Genomic DNA, 16,709 nt, shown 5'->3' with positions numbered 1-16,709 from the left:
CCTTCAAAGCCGACATACGAGAAAGCCTTCGAAGCTGTAAACCACCACAAATCCGAAGTCAATCGCAATTGAATCGATCAAAATGGGGTACGTGCCTTTTAAGTAGACGAGCGACCGACCGGCGGTCGACGGAACGCTGTCGCCGTCAATCGCCGTCCATGTCGAAGTCGAGAACAATTATCATACGAGGGCATTTCTGACGTCCACACAGTATCGTCGACGCGAAGAACAAGGTCCCCGACCTCCAGAAGTTCTATCAGGCCGCCTACAAGGACCACACCCGTGTCTGGAAGATTGTATGTCGAATTGACTCTGGATATGCGCAATTGGCGCCTGCACCGACGGACGGACGCTGACTCGATAATCGCAGAACCCTCGTTCCCGCTGGTACATGATCCCCTACGTTACCCTTCTGTGGGGATCTCTTGGTGGTATGTTTGTTACTTGCTCGAAAACTCATAGGGACGAATGCTCACATCCAGCAGTCTCCTTCTACGGCATGGGCCGCAAGGTCCTCGGCTACAATACTTACTTCGGCAAGGAATAGACGCTGCTCGCGATGGATACCACCCCGTAGCGAGAGGCTCGGGACCGGACTGTATGATTCGTAGGGCGACCAATAGACCAAATGGACTTCACTAGACCATTCTTCCTTAGTGACATGTTGACAAAAACCGAGAAACGTAATGACGTCGATCGTGGGAGTTCTCTTTTTTGACTATGCCTGTCAAAATAATCAAATGGCCAACCTTTTCCCGCTCCGTTCATTAGGCAGAAAAGGTCATCTAGAATACACATGCGCATCGGCACCGTAAGTAACGTCAAAATCTAGTGCTTGAGCGTCACCCAACCCTCTTGGACAGCTACAGCCGCTCCTCTCATTCATCTTTCATTCGCAGCATCTAGTAGCCGCTGGCTCCAGGTGCCTTCTCGTCCTTCTTCAGACTGATGAGGAGCTCGCGGAAGCGCTCCTTGCCGGAGCCGGAGGCGCCACCCTTAGAGCCCTTTCCGCTGACATCGACCAGCTTCGCGATTCTCTCCCAGCTCGTGCCGCCAGAGACAGTATCCTCACGGCTGGCGAGGAACTTCTCAGCATCCTTTTGCGTCTGGGCAATGCCCTTCTCCTTCTTGGCGTTGTAGTTGTTATAGAAATCGTCAATGTTCTCTCTGGCTTCCTTAATCGTCTCCTCACGCTGCTGGGCGAATTGCTGTGCCCGCTTCTCGTTCTGCGCATCTCTCTTCTCGCGCCACTCACGGATGACCGCGGGCTCCTCTTCCTCCTCGACGAAGGCATTGTAGCCAGAGTTGTAGTTTACGCTAGGAGCAGCGGTGATGCCAGCGCCGGGAATCTCGCCAGTGATGGCCTATGTATTCATCTGTTAGATGGTTCGTGGGGCGAAACTGTGGAATGACGAACCTCGTTCTGGGCAAGGTCTGGGAATTGCGACTCGAATGTCGACTCCTCGCTGATGACGTTTCCGCTACCTCCACCTCCAAGGAGATCATCGTCACCCGCTCCAAAGGCGATGGCATCATCACCGGTAGCAAACTGATCGGCATCGTCACCAAGAAGCGCCTTCTCGCGGGCAAGGAAGTCGTCGGTAGATGGTTCGGCGCCGGTATCCTTGATGTCGGTTTGGGCTGAATGCGATCTGTCAGCCTGAGGAAGCACATTTGCGCTAAGACTACCTACCACCCGAATCGAAATCCTCTAGCGAAGGGAATCTGTCGGCCATTTTGATGTCTGGATTGTGGGTTGTTGAAGAATAGGAAAGATGGGCAGGTTGTCAACGTGGCTGCTGGGGATCAGATGCCAAGGAGCCGATTGGGATAGAATTCCACCCAGAAATAAAGCTGTACAGCCTGGTTGTCAATAACGGAGTTTTCTTCCTGGAGACACTTGAATGCAATCGCGGCTGTAGGCTTGCAGAAATAAGTTGAGGTGAAGTATGGAATGTAAGGTACCTTTGATATGTGATAGGGACAACGGGAGGTTACCTTGAATGGGATGTCTCGTGGTGCTTGCCGTGTGCAGTGTGTAGTAACAGGTATCCACTTTGAAGCTGTTCCCATCGGTTAGTTGAATGCGCCTCTTCTGAAGTGTCACCCATGTGGTCCGAGCAGCCCCCTATGGCTAGGGATTCCAGGGTGAGGGAACTCTATGGATATATGCATATACTGGATACTGCGAGGCGAATCTCTACTTAATGCATTACTATAGAGAGACCACGTCTGAGCCATCAGCGTTGTTTTGATTCAGGTTGACCTCCGTTAACTGACTTCCATATCGCCATCTCTCTCGTCACCAGCAAAGTCCACCATTTCATCTCACTGACCAGAAGTGTCGTGATTCTGGGTCTCCAATCCATCTGTCTTACTAGTTGGCCATCTGTGCAGGAGGGCTGCTAGATGCATTGATCTGGACGCTTTGCGGAAGCAGCTTTGGGAGGTCAGGTGTTTGCTACTAGGATTTCAAGCCTAGAGATTCCATTGACTGACTGATTGAATACCTTCCATCCTTCTTTCACTCACTCTATCCCACTCATTCTTTCACTGCCTTGCTTCCTTTCGCTCTCTCGCCTACCTGGTCTACCTCACCACCTCGCTGGTCTAATATCGTTTGAAACTTTTTCAAGCACTCCATTTCGGAGAGGGTTCTTTTTTTTCCAACTTCGACAGAAGTTCTTTAAGCCATCTTCACGTCAACCTTAGCTACCCAAAATTCAATTTCGGCTCGGGTTTGCTTTTTTTATCAAAGGAAAGGGCAAGGAAACACATCCGTCCTCAGATCGTGTTTACTTCAAGTAAAGCAATTGGGTGCCTTCCCACTACCGACACCGTCGCAGAGACCACTTCCTACATATCTACAACACCCATACTAAAATGGCGTACAACGACGATGCTGTGCTGGCAAAGCTATCGGCCCTCAATGAGAGCCATGACAGCATTGCGACTGCTGCGCAATGGATCATGTTCCATAAGTAAGCTAAGCCGATGAGTTCCGATACTCATACCGTTCTCACTTCAGTGCAAACTGACTTTGGCGTCTTCACAGGAGACATGCAGATCGCACAGTTGCCCTATGGATGCAGCGTCTTCGAGACTCATCAAGCACCAAGAGACTAAGCTTGGTCTATCTTGCAAATGGTAAGAGCCTTCAAGCATTGCAAAACCCCTGTCTTCCTGATGAGGACTCATGTATATATAAAAAGAATGATTCTTACACATTCACAGAGGTCACCCAGCAATCAAAGGCTCGGCACAAGGACGACTTCCTTGTTGCCTTTTCTCCAGTCATCGCTGAGGCGACAGCTTTGGCCTACAAGGGAGCGCCGGCTGAGATCCAGAACAAGCTCAGAAGGGTCATCGACGTCTGGAAAGACCGCTTCATTTTCGAGCCGCCGGTTCAACAGGCCATCGAACGTGGCATTGATGGTAGACGTTTTCCCCAAATACGACAGCAACATATACTGATGATGCTTTAGAACTCGACAAGGCTCGCGGAACCGCCAAGGCAAACTTCGCTAGTCCCGGAATTGGCGGTGGTGGTCCTTCCGTTCCCGCAGAGCTTACTCCGCTCGTCACCTCCTATACCAATGTATCGAAGCTCAACCTGCCCACTAAGACGGCTGTGAGCACCGCCAACCAGGATTTTGAAAAGGTTACCGACCCCTCGACACCTGTCCCATCGGCTCCCGTCTACGCGGCAAGACTTAATGGTCTCTTGAAGAGTTTGGCGAGTGCTGAGGGCGCTGTGGCAGAATGCGTTAAGGCCCGAAAGGGCCTCATTGGCGAATTGGAGAAGATGCTCAGCGCAAGTCAGGAGGCACTCGCGAACGACGAGAGGCAGCATGCCGACCTGATGTCACGTAAGGCAGAGACGGAGGAGAAGAGACGTGAGATTGAGCAAGCCATTATGCGGGGACTGCCGACTCACGAGGCTTCGCAATCCCCTGGCAACGGAGCATCCAAGACCCCTGAACCTGAGAGACCAGAAGTCGAGGCGCTTACACCTCCCCCCGTGGAGGCCTTCACACCGCCGTCTGTAGAGGCGCTCACCCCTCCCCCTGTCCATGATGAGCCGCCTGTTCCTCACCATGCAGAAGAGGATCGTGCCCGCTCAGCATCGAGCCAGGGTTTCCAGCCTCCAGCAGCTTCGGGCATTGAGATGCTGTCAGCCCTTGCCTCGCAATACCAATCTATCCCTGTCTCAGCAAACGGCGCGAAGAAGAGACGCCGAATCGACGGAGACGAGTTCCCTGACCTCGGAGGTGACGATGGAATTGATGCCGATGTAGCAGAAATGCTGCGTAAGGAAAGCAATGGCAGCGCGTGAATAACCAGTGTGTTAGAGACTGCGCCGCTCCGACTACTCGTTATGCCACAGATACGGCATTGAGAGGTTTTGGGCAGACATGGGCAGACATGGGCATGTAGTATTATACTAGAGAGCACACAGCAGGCGTCATTAGTCTTCGCGACCAGCTACGAAGATTAGTCGAACACCCGAGGGATCTCTGTGAGACGGAACCTCGACAGTTGTACTCTGAGTCCTAATTCGAAGCAGGAAACAACCTTCTAGGAACTGGCCATCCTTGGGGACATGGTTTGAGGTGGAAATCAGAAGAGTTGAAGCCAATCGCCAGCTCATGTTTTTATAGTATGTAAGAAACCAAGAAGCTAGGAATCACAACAAAACAGGACAAGCAATTAGTTGAGCCGATTCGGTTTCTTAATGATGGAGAGGCAATGCAAGGATTTGCATCTGGACCAGAAGGAATGGCAAACCACATCTAAATCACTTTTTTGCCGCAAGTAGCTTATTTGCTTATTAGTGCTGTTCCTTTAGATCCTCGGCTGCTGCGGAGTGACGGCAGCATCCAGGTCGGCGAAAAGACGTGCCCGGGCCGACTATCACCGAGGGGCCCTGCTCAGGTCAGGTAAGTAGCGAGCAGCAGCGACCCGTCAGCTGTCAGCATTCCTCCGGGTAAGGTACGGGCCATACATCGAGCGCTGTAAATTTCGAGTGCGAACCGATGACGGAATCTCTCCGGTCCTTTCGTTAAACTACCTAGGTCGTGGCTGTATTCATGCGCAACCCGTCGTCGAGCTTCTTCGTATAATGGTGCACCCTCCTTCATCGCTTTCTGACTATGCGCCTCCCATGAGATAAATTCTTCTTCGATTCCACCATGGCTATGGGAGTAGTGCGATCCGCGGTGTTGCTCCCGCACCGCGCCGGGAGCTGCCCGACGACATTGGCATCGCTGATGACAACCCTCCCCAGCCTGCGCAATACCTCGACACCGCCAGTACTACAACATCCTCTCCTGTCACAGATTAGAAGCTTCAGCTCGAAGCCCGTTCAATCATTACCTGCAGTGCGCTCTGCAGCCATCCACCGATCTTCGCTACGGCGACCCGTTCCCCTCTCCCAAAAGCCTCAACTGCCCGGTCCGATCACGATCTTGCGCTATTTCTCGAATGGGTTTTCCAAGCAACGAGACTCCCAGGCTACAACGCAAACACCGGCTACGCGAGACGGTGGCAGGGACGCGAACCAGACCGAACCCACGTCACAAGATCCCGAACAACCTGATGACTTCCAAAAGAGCGAGCGGGCTGCTAAGGCTGCTCAGGTCAACCTCAGTGCCAAGTTGTCAAAGGAGGGCAAGTCGCAAGGCGGCAAGGCCGGATTTTCCGAGATTTGGCGATTGATCAAGATTGCGCGGCCGGAGCTGCGGTGGCTGGGAATCGCCATGATCTTCCTCGTCATCTCATCCGGAGTCACCATGTCCATCCCATTTTCCGTCGGCAGAATCCTCGACATGGCTACCAAAGACCCTGCTGAGGACGCGCGCCTGTTTGGCCTGACCATGCCGCAGTTTTTCACAGCCTTGGGTGTCATCTTGACCGTCGGAGCCATGGCCAACTTTGGACGCGTAATTCTGCTGCGTATCGTTGGCGAACGGGTCGTCGCCCGTCTGCGATCGTCCCTCTATCGGCGAACGTATGTACAGGATGCCGAGTTTTTCGATGCAAACCGAGTTGGAGACCTCATTTCGCGACTCAGTTCCGATACCGTCATTGTCGGCAAGTCAATCACCCAGAACATCAGCGATGGTCTGCGGGCTCTTTTCAGCGGAGGAGCCGGTTTCTGTGTCATGGTTTGGCTTAGTCCCAAGTTGACTGGACTTCTCCTAATCATGTTGCCGCCCGTCGCAGTCGGAGCCTTCTTCTACGGACGCGCAATCAGAAACGTGAGCAAGGGAATCCAGAAGAATCTCGGTACCTTGACGAAGATCGCTGAAGAACGCCTCGGCAACGTGAAAACGAGCCAGGCATTCGTTGGAGAGGTCCAAGAAGTTGGCCGCTACAACCGCCAGGTCAAGAAGATCTTTGCCTTGGGCAAGAAGGAATCTACAATTGCTGCCACTTTCTTCGCCTCGACGGGCTGGGCTGGTAACATGACCATCCTTGCCATGCTCATTGTTGGCGGTAACTTTGTCCGCGACGGCGCCATGACGCTGGGAGATCTGACATCTTTCATGATGTACACGGCTTTTGCAGGATCTAGTCTGTTTGGCCTTTCGTCTTTCTATTCAGAGCTGATGAAAGGAGTGGGTGCTGCCAGCCGCCTCTTCGAGCTGCAAGACCGAAAGCCGGGCATCTCGCAGACAGTCGGGCTCAAGGTGAAGTCGGCACAGGGCCCGATTCGGTTCTCAAATGTTTCATTTGCCTATCCTACACGACCTGCCGTCAATATTTTCAACGATCTCAACTTTGAAATTCCTTCGGGCAGCAATGTCTGTGTTGTGGGGCCTTCCGGTGGTGGTAAATCGACCGTTGCCGGCCTGCTGCTGCGATTCTACAATCCTATCTCTGGCTCTATTACTATCAATGGCGTTGACATTTCCAAGATGAATGTTAAGTCACTGCGACGCCGCATTGGCATGGTTGCGCAGGAACCTGTCTTGTTCTCTGGCTCGATTGCCGACAACATCTCCTATGGCAAGCCCAACGCCACCCGAGCCGAAATTATCGCAGCTGCGCGGAAGGCGAACTGCAACTTTATCAGCGACCTTCCTTCTGGATTGGACACGCAGGTGGGAGCCAGAGGCTCACAATTGTCGGGAGGTCAGAAGCAGCGCATCGCCATTGCGCGAGCTTTGATCAAGGACCCCGATATTCTTATCCTCGACGAGGCTACCTCTGCCTTGGACGCCGAGTCTGAAACGCTTGTCAACGCCGCCCTTACCTCGCTTCTCAGAGGCAGAAACACGACCATTTCTATTGCTCACCGACTGTCAACTATTAAGCGGTCTGACCTGATCATTGTCCTTTCCAACAATGGCGGAGTTGCCGAAATTGGCAAGTACACGGAGCTTTCTGCCGACAAGGACAGCGCCTTTAGCAAGCTCATGGAGTGGCAGATGAGCGGCGGCGACGTTCCCGACCCTCGCTCTAGTGATAGAGCTCATATTACAGAAGAGGAAGAAATCGAATCCGACCTAGAGCGGGAGGAGGGTGAAGAGGAGGTTGAGGAGCAGTTGCAGGAGGAGACGAGGGAGAAGGAGGCACGGCGCTGAAGAAAGCATATTCCACTTGATCTCTGGACAAGAGTAGGATTGCTTTGAAGGGGGTAAATGTGTGATTTTCTTGTGTTTTATATCAAAAAACGGCTGCTCAAATATGAAGCAGCAGTTCGGCAGCAACGGCGAATCACTTCCTACTATGGCGCAGCTCACACCGTGCTGCCGTCTTGTGTACTACAAACTATTCATCGGTTACACAGCATCATAGAATAACTCCGCTCGATCTTGATGGAGTGCTCCAAATTCAATACTTTGAATGCGTTTGATCGCTTGTTGTCAGAATATGAATATGGTGTGTGAGATACTCTTGGGGTTGCGAGGATTAAGGTATGAGATCCTCTAGTTTTCTATCTTGGAGTAGCATGGCTCCTGACACCTTGCCAACTAGAAAAGTCTAGTTCAGAATTCTTTATTGTCCAACCTGACGCCGTTCCAAACGGCAGGTCGGCGTGCGAGTACCTGTGTCGCTGAGCCAGAAACGGACGGTGACCGGAAGGTTTCATTGGAGAAGTTGGAGTTTGCAGTAAGCTCCAAGCTCCCCATGTCTGCAAGCGGAGCTCAGCTCTTTGAGTGCCATGGCCCATGGCCACAGCGCCACCACCACTACACACCTTGGATGTCTTGAATCCGAACCCCAACAATAACACGTGAATTTCATCTCACCTCATCACTTCTCATAACCCGTGGTTCATCGTGATAATTCCGCTGTATACTTATATCTGCAATCATATAGTCTTGCGTGCAACCCGTCAACCAATCTCACAGCATCATCGTCGTCATTATGGCCACGCAGACTGAGGGCACCTTTGAGGTGGACGGCCACAAGCTTCACAGCACAACTTGGACGGTAAGTGTAGACTCATTCACCCACTCACTCGATCCCTGGGGTTATCCCATGATGAACAAACACCCGGGCATAGCTGACGCTGCACCATCAGCCCGAGGGCCCCATCAAGGCCAAGCTCGTCTTCGTACACGGCTTCAGCGACCACGTAGGACGGTACGATGAGCTCTTCCCCAACCTCGCCGGCCGCGGCATCCAGGTCTTTAGCTGGGACCAGCGCGGATGGGGCCGCAGCGCTGCGACCAAGTCCGATCGGGGCCTCACGGGCCCGACGTCGCGCGTCCTCGCCGACGTGGCCGCCTTTATCAAATCCAAGATTCCGTCGCCACCTACGGACGCGCCGCTCTTTGTCATGGGCCACTCCATGGGCGGTGGTCAGGTCCTCGCGCTGGCCAGCGACCCGCAGTATCACGACCTCGTCGGTCAGGTGCGCGGCTGGCTCCTCGAGAGCCCCTTTATCGCCTTCACGCCCGGCGAGGAGCCGAGCTTCCTCAAGGTCTTCTTCGGCAAGCTCGCGAGTAAGGTTCTACCTAAGCAGCAGCTCGTCAACGAGATCCCCGCCGAACACCTCACGCGCGATAAAGCGGCGCAGCAGAGCATCCGCGACGACGACCTCATGCACAACACGGGCACGCTCGAGGGGCTGGCGGGCATGCTGGAGCGGACGGACCAGCTGGCGCAGAACAAACTGACGCTGAGCGGCAACGTCAAGAGTCTCTGGCTGGGCCACGGCACCGAGGACAAGACGACATGCTTCAACGCCAGCAAGAAGTGGTTCGGTGCGCAGACGACGATTGAGGACGGGCACCACAAGCCATACGAGGGGGCGTATCACCAGCTGCACGCGGACCTGTGCAAGGACGAGTTCTTCAAAGATGTTGGGGATTGGATCCTCGAGAGGGCTGGAGAGCCTGCGGCAGCGAAGCCTGAGTCGAAGTTGTAGGAGACTGGACGGGCCCGCGGGATCTCTGCCTCTGCCTCTCATCCATGGAACCGGTATTTGTGTCTTGACATGTGGATTGTGATATATGGCTGTGCTTGGAAAGGTGCAGGTTATACCTGCTCCCACGCCAGTCTCTATGAAGTACCAGAGCTGAGAGGATACCGTTGGCATGCACGTTGCCGCTATTTCGCAGGATCAATATATGAGTTCCTTTTGAGCAGTATATTAATATGATCCAAGTTATTTGTTTTTTCTACTCTCATTCAGCAGCATCTCCCACCCGTGGGCCGAATACATATCAAATCATCCTTTTGAAGTTCTTCTTTACAAGCCTATTGAGGTAAGGTGTACTCGTGTATATCGATGCCAAGGTTGCCGAGCGGGTGGGATGTGACCCGGTTCCGGTTGTGCCCGAAGCACATGAGAAACGGGGGACCCGAATCCAATGGCGCCCTAGTCCCGGCAGGTCTCGGTCCCCGGGGGAGCCTTCCAGGTAACGGCTTGTTTCGAAACATAAAGTCGACCCGCATCCCCGGGATTTTCAACTTCATCTCATTCATTTCTGTACCCTATCCAGCTGCGGATCGTGGATGGGGTTGTTTGGACTACTGCTTCCGGAGTGTGTGAGACAATGCTGCATTTCTCCACCTCTCTACTGAGTGCTGACCGTCAAAGTCCGCTCTCACTTTCTATCCCTAGCGATTGGAAGAACCAGAAAGCAAGTTGCTTCTACTATCTGCTTTCAAATCTCTTCATTTGTCTCACAAGTCGGCTCGAAAGCCTCAGAAAGGGGACGAGTCTGATCGATGAAGTCATCGAGATCGCCAGCCCACGTACAGAACACAGGCATTGGACTGTCTGGCGTGGCATCCAACACTAGATTATGTACCACATTTCCCAGCGCTCAAACAGTGCCCCGTCTAGATGGGCGTCACATACTCTGTCTCCCATGCTTTCCCTTCAACATTGGTCATTAACAACGTTAGGACGAAGCGAAGGCAGTTCCCCACCTATGTCGAGGGCAAGTTCGCCGACCTTTTCTTTCGTTATGCAATATCATTCCTACCATTTCGAGCCTACAATATGCTGATGCAACTAAGTCTAGACCTGTCCGCCATCTCAATTGTGTCGCTCGAGTCGATAGTCTTCCTCCTCCCCGTGGGCAAATGATTGGCCCACAATCATTTTACCTCATGAACATGTTCTCTCTTTCCCTATCTAACCTCCACCTCCCCGGCACTTTTGGCTAGCTAATCAACGACACGGCAGAATAAGCAAGAGACGCCAGCGCCAGCGGGGAAGAAGCGCGCCTCACACGGCAGCAGCTCGACGACAACGCATCCCGTTGCACCCGCTATCCCCGCACATCCTGCAGCGATCCTGCCCCAGGAGCTTGCAATTCTCCGTACCAAACAAGATGCCTTTCCCATAAGCCCGCTTTGAGAGGGGCGAGAAGGTGTAGGCTTTGTTTGTCGGGTAACAACACAGGTTTCGAAGCTCTTTGAAATAGGTACCATAGGCGACATGGCCCAGACACCGAACCTCCATTTTGCATCACCCTCCACACGTCTCCTTCGCCACCCTTCTTCTTATCTCACAGCCCGTTAGCCTGGCTTATATCGATTCACTGGAAACAAGGCATTTGGCAAACGTCGTATTATCAACTTGTATCCTTTACTGCGCATAACTTACGGTTAATAAATCTGACGCCCGCCGCCACCATGGAGCCCGATCTCTCCATGAGCATCACCATGCATCCGCACCCCTTCCGGCTGCACACGCCATCCCATCTAGCAAACACCTCCCGCAGAGGCTCGATGCAACTCTCCAGCGAGGATGCCGCAGCCAAAGCCTCTAGTACGGCCATAGAGGCCGCAACTCATCATCCCGCTTCGCACGATGAGAAACACGAGCCCATCGCCCGACACTCTTCTGCCGCTACCGATGTCGAAGGTCAGCCCCATTTGCGATCCGATTCGGATCCTTACGGTCTCTCCGCGGCCTTCAAGACGCCGGAGGACCTCGCCCAGATCAGAGCCAACACCTCGCGCAAACGGGACAGTCAACCCGCCACCGACAAACCCAGCGGTAGAACTTCGCCAAACGGCTCCTGGCATCAGGGCCACAAGGTCCAAAAGTTCTACGAAACGCAGAACGCTGCCATCGAGCGCATGCTGAAGTCCGTCGACGAGCATGTTGCTGAGGCTCGCCAGGAAGCCGGCGACGACCAGCTGCAGTTCCGGATCGCCGTCTGGGGCTCCTTCGCCGCAAACATCCTCCTCACAGCTCTACAGCTGTACGCGGCCATCAGCACTGGCTCCCTGTCGCTCATCACCACAATGGCCGACGCCATCTTTGACCCCATGAGCAATCTGACCCTTATCCTGGCCGGCCGCGCCATCAAAAGGGTGAACCCGCGCCGCTTCCCCGCTGGCAAGGCCCGCCTTGAGACTGTCGGAAACATCGTCTTCTGCTTCCTCATGATCTCAGTTTCGCTCATCATCATCGCCTTCGCTGCGCGCGAGCTAGCTACCGAGAGGGAGTCGGCCAACGAGACGAAGGCTTTCCGCATTGAGCCAATCGTTGCCGTCTGTTGCGCCTTTACAACCAAGTTTGTACTCTTCCTGTACTGCTTTTCCCTGCGAAACCGATATTCCCAGGTTCGCATCCTCTGGTCCGACCACCGCAACGACTTGCTGGTGAACGGCTTCGGTATCCTCACATCTGTTGGCGGTTCAAAACTTAAGTGGTATATCGACCCAACTGGCGCCATAATATTGTCACTGATCGTATCCGGCATCTGGTTGCGAACCGCCATCGCCGAGTTTTTGCTACTCGTTGGTGTAACCGCCTCGATCGAGACCCAGCAGCTCATCACCTACGTCTGCTTGACGCACTCCCCTGCCATTCAGGGCATCGACACGGTGCGTGTCTATCACTCGGGCCCACGGCTCATCGCCGAGGTGGACATCGTCATGGACCCCGCCAATACACTAGCCCAGACGCACGATGTGGCAGAGGCGCTGCAAGTCAAGTTGGAGAGTCTACCGGATGTGGAGCGGGCCTACGTACATATCGACTATGAGACTACACACAAGCCGGAGCATGCGTTCAAGAAGGACCTGTAAAGATGTGTAATAGTATACGCCAAATAGTTGATAGCAAAGCTTTCACAAGAAACATTGAAGAGCATTATTATGACAGTTACACCGCAACAGAACACTGATGGCTCCCAATGTTCCTTCTGGGGCCGACTCGAGTGACGAGAGCTTTTCATAATCATGTAATAACCCCTTCTCGGCTCATTAGGTTTTTGACACCAGTATGATGTGAGGGCCAGCCTCTGTGGACATACTCTGTACGGTTTATATGAACATCCGCTCCCCAGTAGTGGTATGGCAAAAGGCACAGACTCTGCTCTTGCCCACAACATCTGGATTCACTTGACGTTAGCATCCCAAGGTTGTCCTAAGCAAATGGGGGATACGCACTCTGCCACAGGGCTGTCTCGATGTCCCAAAATACTTGCTGGTGATCTCTCTGCTCAATGAGCTGCATACGGCTTATCATGCTTGCGACATTCTGGCCGCTACCAAGAGACTTGAGCCACTGATCACAACAACAGCCCGGCCGAAATGTGACTGAGCGGAGCTGAAGCAGTGTCGATGAACGCAGATATTGGATTAAGGGGTCCATCCGGTGGCTCTGCGTCGCCCGTAGCCTCAATCCGACAACGAAGTCATTGCGGCCATAGAGTATCGGGGTGGCTTCTTGTTCGATCTGCCTGCATGTCCGTAGGACCTCGACGTGAGGTTTCCTATGGGTCAGCGATACGACGCGAGGTCTCGGGCGGGGAGCCCGTAGGTAGGCGACTTGGTGCTCCGGCGGCTCAACTTTGACGTGGAGCTGGCGGCGGCTGCTCGACACGATAATGGGCTCCGGGTTGAGGAGTAGGAGTTCGTAGATGTCTAGGCGGAGCTCGTAAGGGAGACTGAAAAAGTCTAGGCGGCGCGGGCGAGGCTCCACGGTGATTGGCTGTAATGGCTATAAGAAGTGAGTGTGCTTAAACATTATAATTGAGATTAATTCCAGCAAGGATCGCTTCAACGAGAAGACGGACAGGGCTTTGAACATGCAAAATGCTGTGAGGCCCTATTGTGGTAGGTAGGTAAATAGGTAACAGGCTCTGAGTCTGTACACAGTAAGACGACCGGTCCAGTGACTGCAGGATTGAAAGTGCCGTGCCGGGTAGACCCTTGATGCAGATCATCAGCTTGAGCTGCGAGAGCTGTTGGATCCCCGCACCGAGATGCGGAGGTGGTCCACAGGGTCCTTCTTGCTTTGCCCACCTCAATGCATCCCTCAGCTCATGTGACGTTTGTGTAAAGTGTTGGGGCGAGTGAGTAGGCATGGGTAGTGCCATGCTACTCCATAGTGTAGAGGATGGATATCTCCAGATGGTCCACACTCGTGTCCAACGTCTTTTGGCATCCTGCCGCAACCATGGTGGAATCCAGATACGGAACTCGGTGATGGACAGAAGATCAGATGCAGACTCACAATGACGGCTTGCGTTTGTAGTTCTGGCTCTGACATTGACCAACCAGGACTGGGCGGGTAGATGACCTCGTCAATAGCGTATTGGTGGTGGTCATGAGCACCGGGACCTTCCATTGCGGATGACGAGTATGATGCAGCAGTCTGTCTGCAGCATACCTAGAACTGACGGGGGATTAGGCGAGCTGGGGAGGGACGTCAGGCATGCAGTGGTATGCAGTAGTAAGGCGGGGCAAAGATTGAGAGGAAAAGGTGCCGGTGGACGGATGAGGTGAGAGAGGGCCCGACGAGAGGTGATGGAGAGTTTGTGTAAATTAATCCGGCGCATGGCTCGGTTCGCCTTTCCAAGGGTCCTTTGTCTGTTTCCTGATGGGAAGCATCTTTCTCCGATCGAGGAAGCCCCCATGTCCCGGATCACTAGATTGGACAGCACGATAGGTCCAGGAGCCGTGGGCAAGACATGCGGGAGGGGAGGTGTAATGAGCTTCCCGAGTTCACCTCACGTCATTTCCTTCTCCTGGTAATCCTTTTTTTTCCAACCTCGCAGCTTCCCAACGGCAGGCGATGCGAGTCTGGGTCTCGGAGGGGGGTAAAGGAAGGCAGCCGGTAGATGCGGGGAAGCTGCGTTCATATCATGAAACTACCCGCCCTCCATTCAACAACTACCTTAGACCACTACCTATGAGATGGAGGAACTACGGACATGGTACGCAGACTTTCCCAGCTTCAGGCTGACAGCTTCGATAGCTTGAAGGGTGGGGAAGGAGGGGTTGGTGACCTCTGCCCACGGGCAGTTTTCCGCCTCCGAAAACCTGTGTACACTACCTGAGCGTGCTGGGCGGGATCGCCGTCATGAGATGGTCAAAGTGTAATGCCCATTATCGGAGCAAGAAAAGGATTGAGTGATGAACCAGGATGACTGTGGCGGCTAGCAATGGTTATGCACGTAAGAACCTAGATCATCTCACGAGGGGCTCCATGGTAAGGATGTCCGAGGAAATACATCAGACGGTTTGATACTTGGCCTCTGTGAGCATGAAGATGAAATTGCTCAACTGAAATGCCCATTGAAGGCCCAGTAATGGAGGGAAATTGCTGTTGAGACGAGCAAGAAGTTGAGAGGCATATCCCTTGAGAAATAGCAAGAAGCTCCGAGACGTCTAGAAAATGCGTCACGAAAGCTGAAGAGAAATATCGAGTGATTTGGGGGCTTGAAGGCACCAGAAATGGACAGGGAGGTCCAAAGTCTGGGAGAAGAAAGGGGTCTGCGTGCCAGCCTTGCCAATCTTTTTCTTCTACGGAGTACTCTGCCCATGTTTCAATTTCAAGGAGTTTCACTCTCTAGTAATTTTCAACAGCTCTCAGTCCTCTTACCTACTCTGATAGTCTTCTGCTTTGCCTCATTGTTACCCTCAAGTAAGCTTCTTCATCATAGGAGCTGGACTGTTTTTTTCTTCCTTGAGAAACCTTGTGCCGGGCTACCAGAAGCTGCAGCAATGTCTCGTGCCTCCAGTTCCGCTACCGTGCTGCAAGTTGTGGGACCCAAGGGCGAGTGACATATTAATATGGGACGTTCCTGAAGAACCTACGCAGTAATAAGACAAGGTTGAAGGAACGAGTGTCGAGCCTCGGCAAGAATGGCCTGAAATATCTGAGTCGCGTGTGGCCGTTGAGCCTTCATTTCTACCTCTGGAATTCTCATATAGTAGGGGAATGGATTGAGGAACACGAACAAACACAGGAAAGAAGGCCTTTGTGATGAGGAAAATTTCACGCCCGCGACAAGTGAGGTGAGGTGTGACCAGGCCGGGGCACAGTCCGAAAAGGTGCACAAGCTCTGACCTTCCTTGGCAGCCGTTCGAGTCCATTGCTTTTCAGCGCGCGAACCTTCAGGGTGGGTTGCTCCCAAACACGCCGGGACTAGGTAAAGGTACCTCAGCATGCAAAGACCCGCTGGAGAGGCGCAATTCAAGTGTTCAAGTACCTCAGAAGCTTGCGCATTAAGGTATCTTCACAGACGTCAGATGCTCCTTACCTTACCTACGGTAGGTACCTCAGATACGTAGATACTTTGGGTACCTTAGGTACCTAGTCGAAGCTCCTGCTTCCGCTTCCTTCTTTTCGTTGCGCCCATCCTTCCATCTGCCAAAAAGAATACACGCGTGCCTACTCCGTACCTTGGAATATTTTGCTTCGAACAGCTTACCTGGAACAAAAAGGTTCTTTCTTCCTTTGGCCCTCGTTCATTTGCAGCTAGAATGGCAGTTACCTTATAATATCCCAGCTGTATTTGCTCAGTTGCAATTTCCGTAGCTGCAACGGCCTTGCTTGTGCAGCTTCCCAACGACCCACGCCGCCCTTTCCGTCCTGTCCTAGGCCGCGAAGCTCTACCTGGGTCCCCAGTCACGCATCATCGACCTCGCTACGGAGTACGATACCAATACTCCGTAGCTCTGCTCTCTTTCCACTCAGGTAGAGGTAGTGATACCTAAAGCGTTGAACTAAAGCTGCTGCTAGCCCGTCTTCGTTTCTTACCGGTACGTCCCCATCAGGTTGTGCGACTCTAGCTTTGCTGCACAATGACCCGAAGCTCTTGGTCTTCGTACAGGACGGAAAACGACAGGCATCGCGACTAACAACGATTTCCCGCTAATGACATGATTACGAGCCACAGACCAACCGCTTGGCTGTCTAGACCCTCTACGTCCCATTTTGCGCATGCCTCTTCGCGACAGGCGTTGACATTGATTCACTCTCCTCACTCTGATAA

General features: G+C 53.1%; 7 protein-coding genes across 7 annotated transcripts; 5 read left to right on the top strand and 2 right to left on the bottom strand.

The window, feature by feature from the left end:
• Positions 1 to 82: 82 nt before the first annotated feature.
• CTAM01_03882 (uncharacterized protein) lies at positions 83 to 547 on the top strand (the record flags this gene model as incomplete). The annotated part of the gene is made up of 4 exons (XM_060519912.1): positions 83 to 87; positions 212 to 296; positions 371 to 431; positions 486 to 547. The coding sequence occupies 4 exons, from the start codon at positions 83 to 85 to the stop codon at positions 545 to 547; spliced, it is 213 nt and encodes a 70-aa protein (XP_060385333.1).
• Positions 548 to 902: 355 nt separating this feature from the next.
• CTAM01_03881 (clathrin light chain) lies at positions 903 to 1,736 on the bottom strand (the record flags this gene model as incomplete). The annotated part of the gene is made up of 3 exons (XM_060519911.1): positions 903 to 1,364; positions 1,418 to 1,641; positions 1,694 to 1,736. 3 exons carry the CDS (start codon positions 1,734 to 1,736, stop codon positions 903 to 905), a joined length of 729 nt encoding a protein of 242 aa, XP_060385332.1.
• Positions 1,737 to 2,883: 1,147 nt separating this feature from the next.
• On the top strand, positions 2,884 to 4,336 carry CTAM01_03880 (uncharacterized protein; the record flags this gene model as incomplete). Its single annotated transcript, XM_060519910.1, has 4 exons — positions 2,884 to 2,981; positions 3,056 to 3,147; positions 3,235 to 3,435; positions 3,486 to 4,336. 4 exons carry the CDS (start codon positions 2,884 to 2,886, stop codon positions 4,334 to 4,336), a joined length of 1,242 nt encoding a protein of 413 aa, XP_060385331.1.
• An 856-nt stretch (positions 4,337 to 5,192) lies between these two features.
• On the top strand, positions 5,193 to 7,589 carry CTAM01_03879 (ABC transporter; the record flags this gene model as incomplete). The annotated part of the gene is made up of 1 exon (XM_060519909.1): positions 5,193 to 7,589. The coding sequence occupies one exon, from the start codon at positions 5,193 to 5,195 to the stop codon at positions 7,587 to 7,589; it is 2,397 nt and encodes a 798-aa protein (XP_060385330.1).
• Positions 7,590 to 8,376: 787 nt separating this feature from the next.
• CTAM01_03878 (hydrolase) lies at positions 8,377 to 9,382 on the top strand (the record flags this gene model as incomplete). Its single annotated transcript, XM_060519908.1, has 2 exons — positions 8,377 to 8,442; positions 8,534 to 9,382. 2 exons carry the CDS (start codon positions 8,377 to 8,379, stop codon positions 9,380 to 9,382), a joined length of 915 nt encoding a protein of 304 aa, XP_060385329.1.
• Positions 9,383 to 11,103: 1,721 nt separating this feature from the next.
• On the top strand, positions 11,104 to 12,510 carry CTAM01_03877 (cation efflux family protein; the record flags this gene model as incomplete). The annotated part of the gene is made up of 1 exon (XM_060519907.1): positions 11,104 to 12,510. One exon carries the CDS (start codon positions 11,104 to 11,106, stop codon positions 12,508 to 12,510), a length of 1,407 nt encoding a protein of 468 aa, XP_060385328.1.
• A 237-nt stretch (positions 12,511 to 12,747) lies between these two features.
• On the bottom strand, positions 12,748 to 14,056 carry CTAM01_03876 (uncharacterized protein; the record flags this gene model as incomplete). Its single annotated transcript, XM_060519906.1, has 3 exons — positions 12,748 to 12,815; positions 12,874 to 13,426; positions 13,943 to 14,056. 3 exons carry the CDS (start codon positions 14,054 to 14,056, stop codon positions 12,748 to 12,750), a joined length of 735 nt encoding a protein of 244 aa, XP_060385327.1.
• Positions 14,057 to 16,709: the final 2,653 nt, after the last annotated feature.

Source organism: Colletotrichum tamarilloi (assembly GCF_030869305.1).
Source record: "Colletotrichum tamarilloi strain Tom-12 chromosome Unknown Scaffold_9.1, whole genome shotgun sequence".
Taxonomy (NCBI): Eukaryota; Fungi; Ascomycota; class Sordariomycetes; order Glomerellales; family Glomerellaceae; genus Colletotrichum; species Colletotrichum tamarilloi.
The sequence above is the reverse complement of the archived record's forward strand: the minus strand, read 5'-3'. Positions and strand labels throughout refer to the sequence as shown.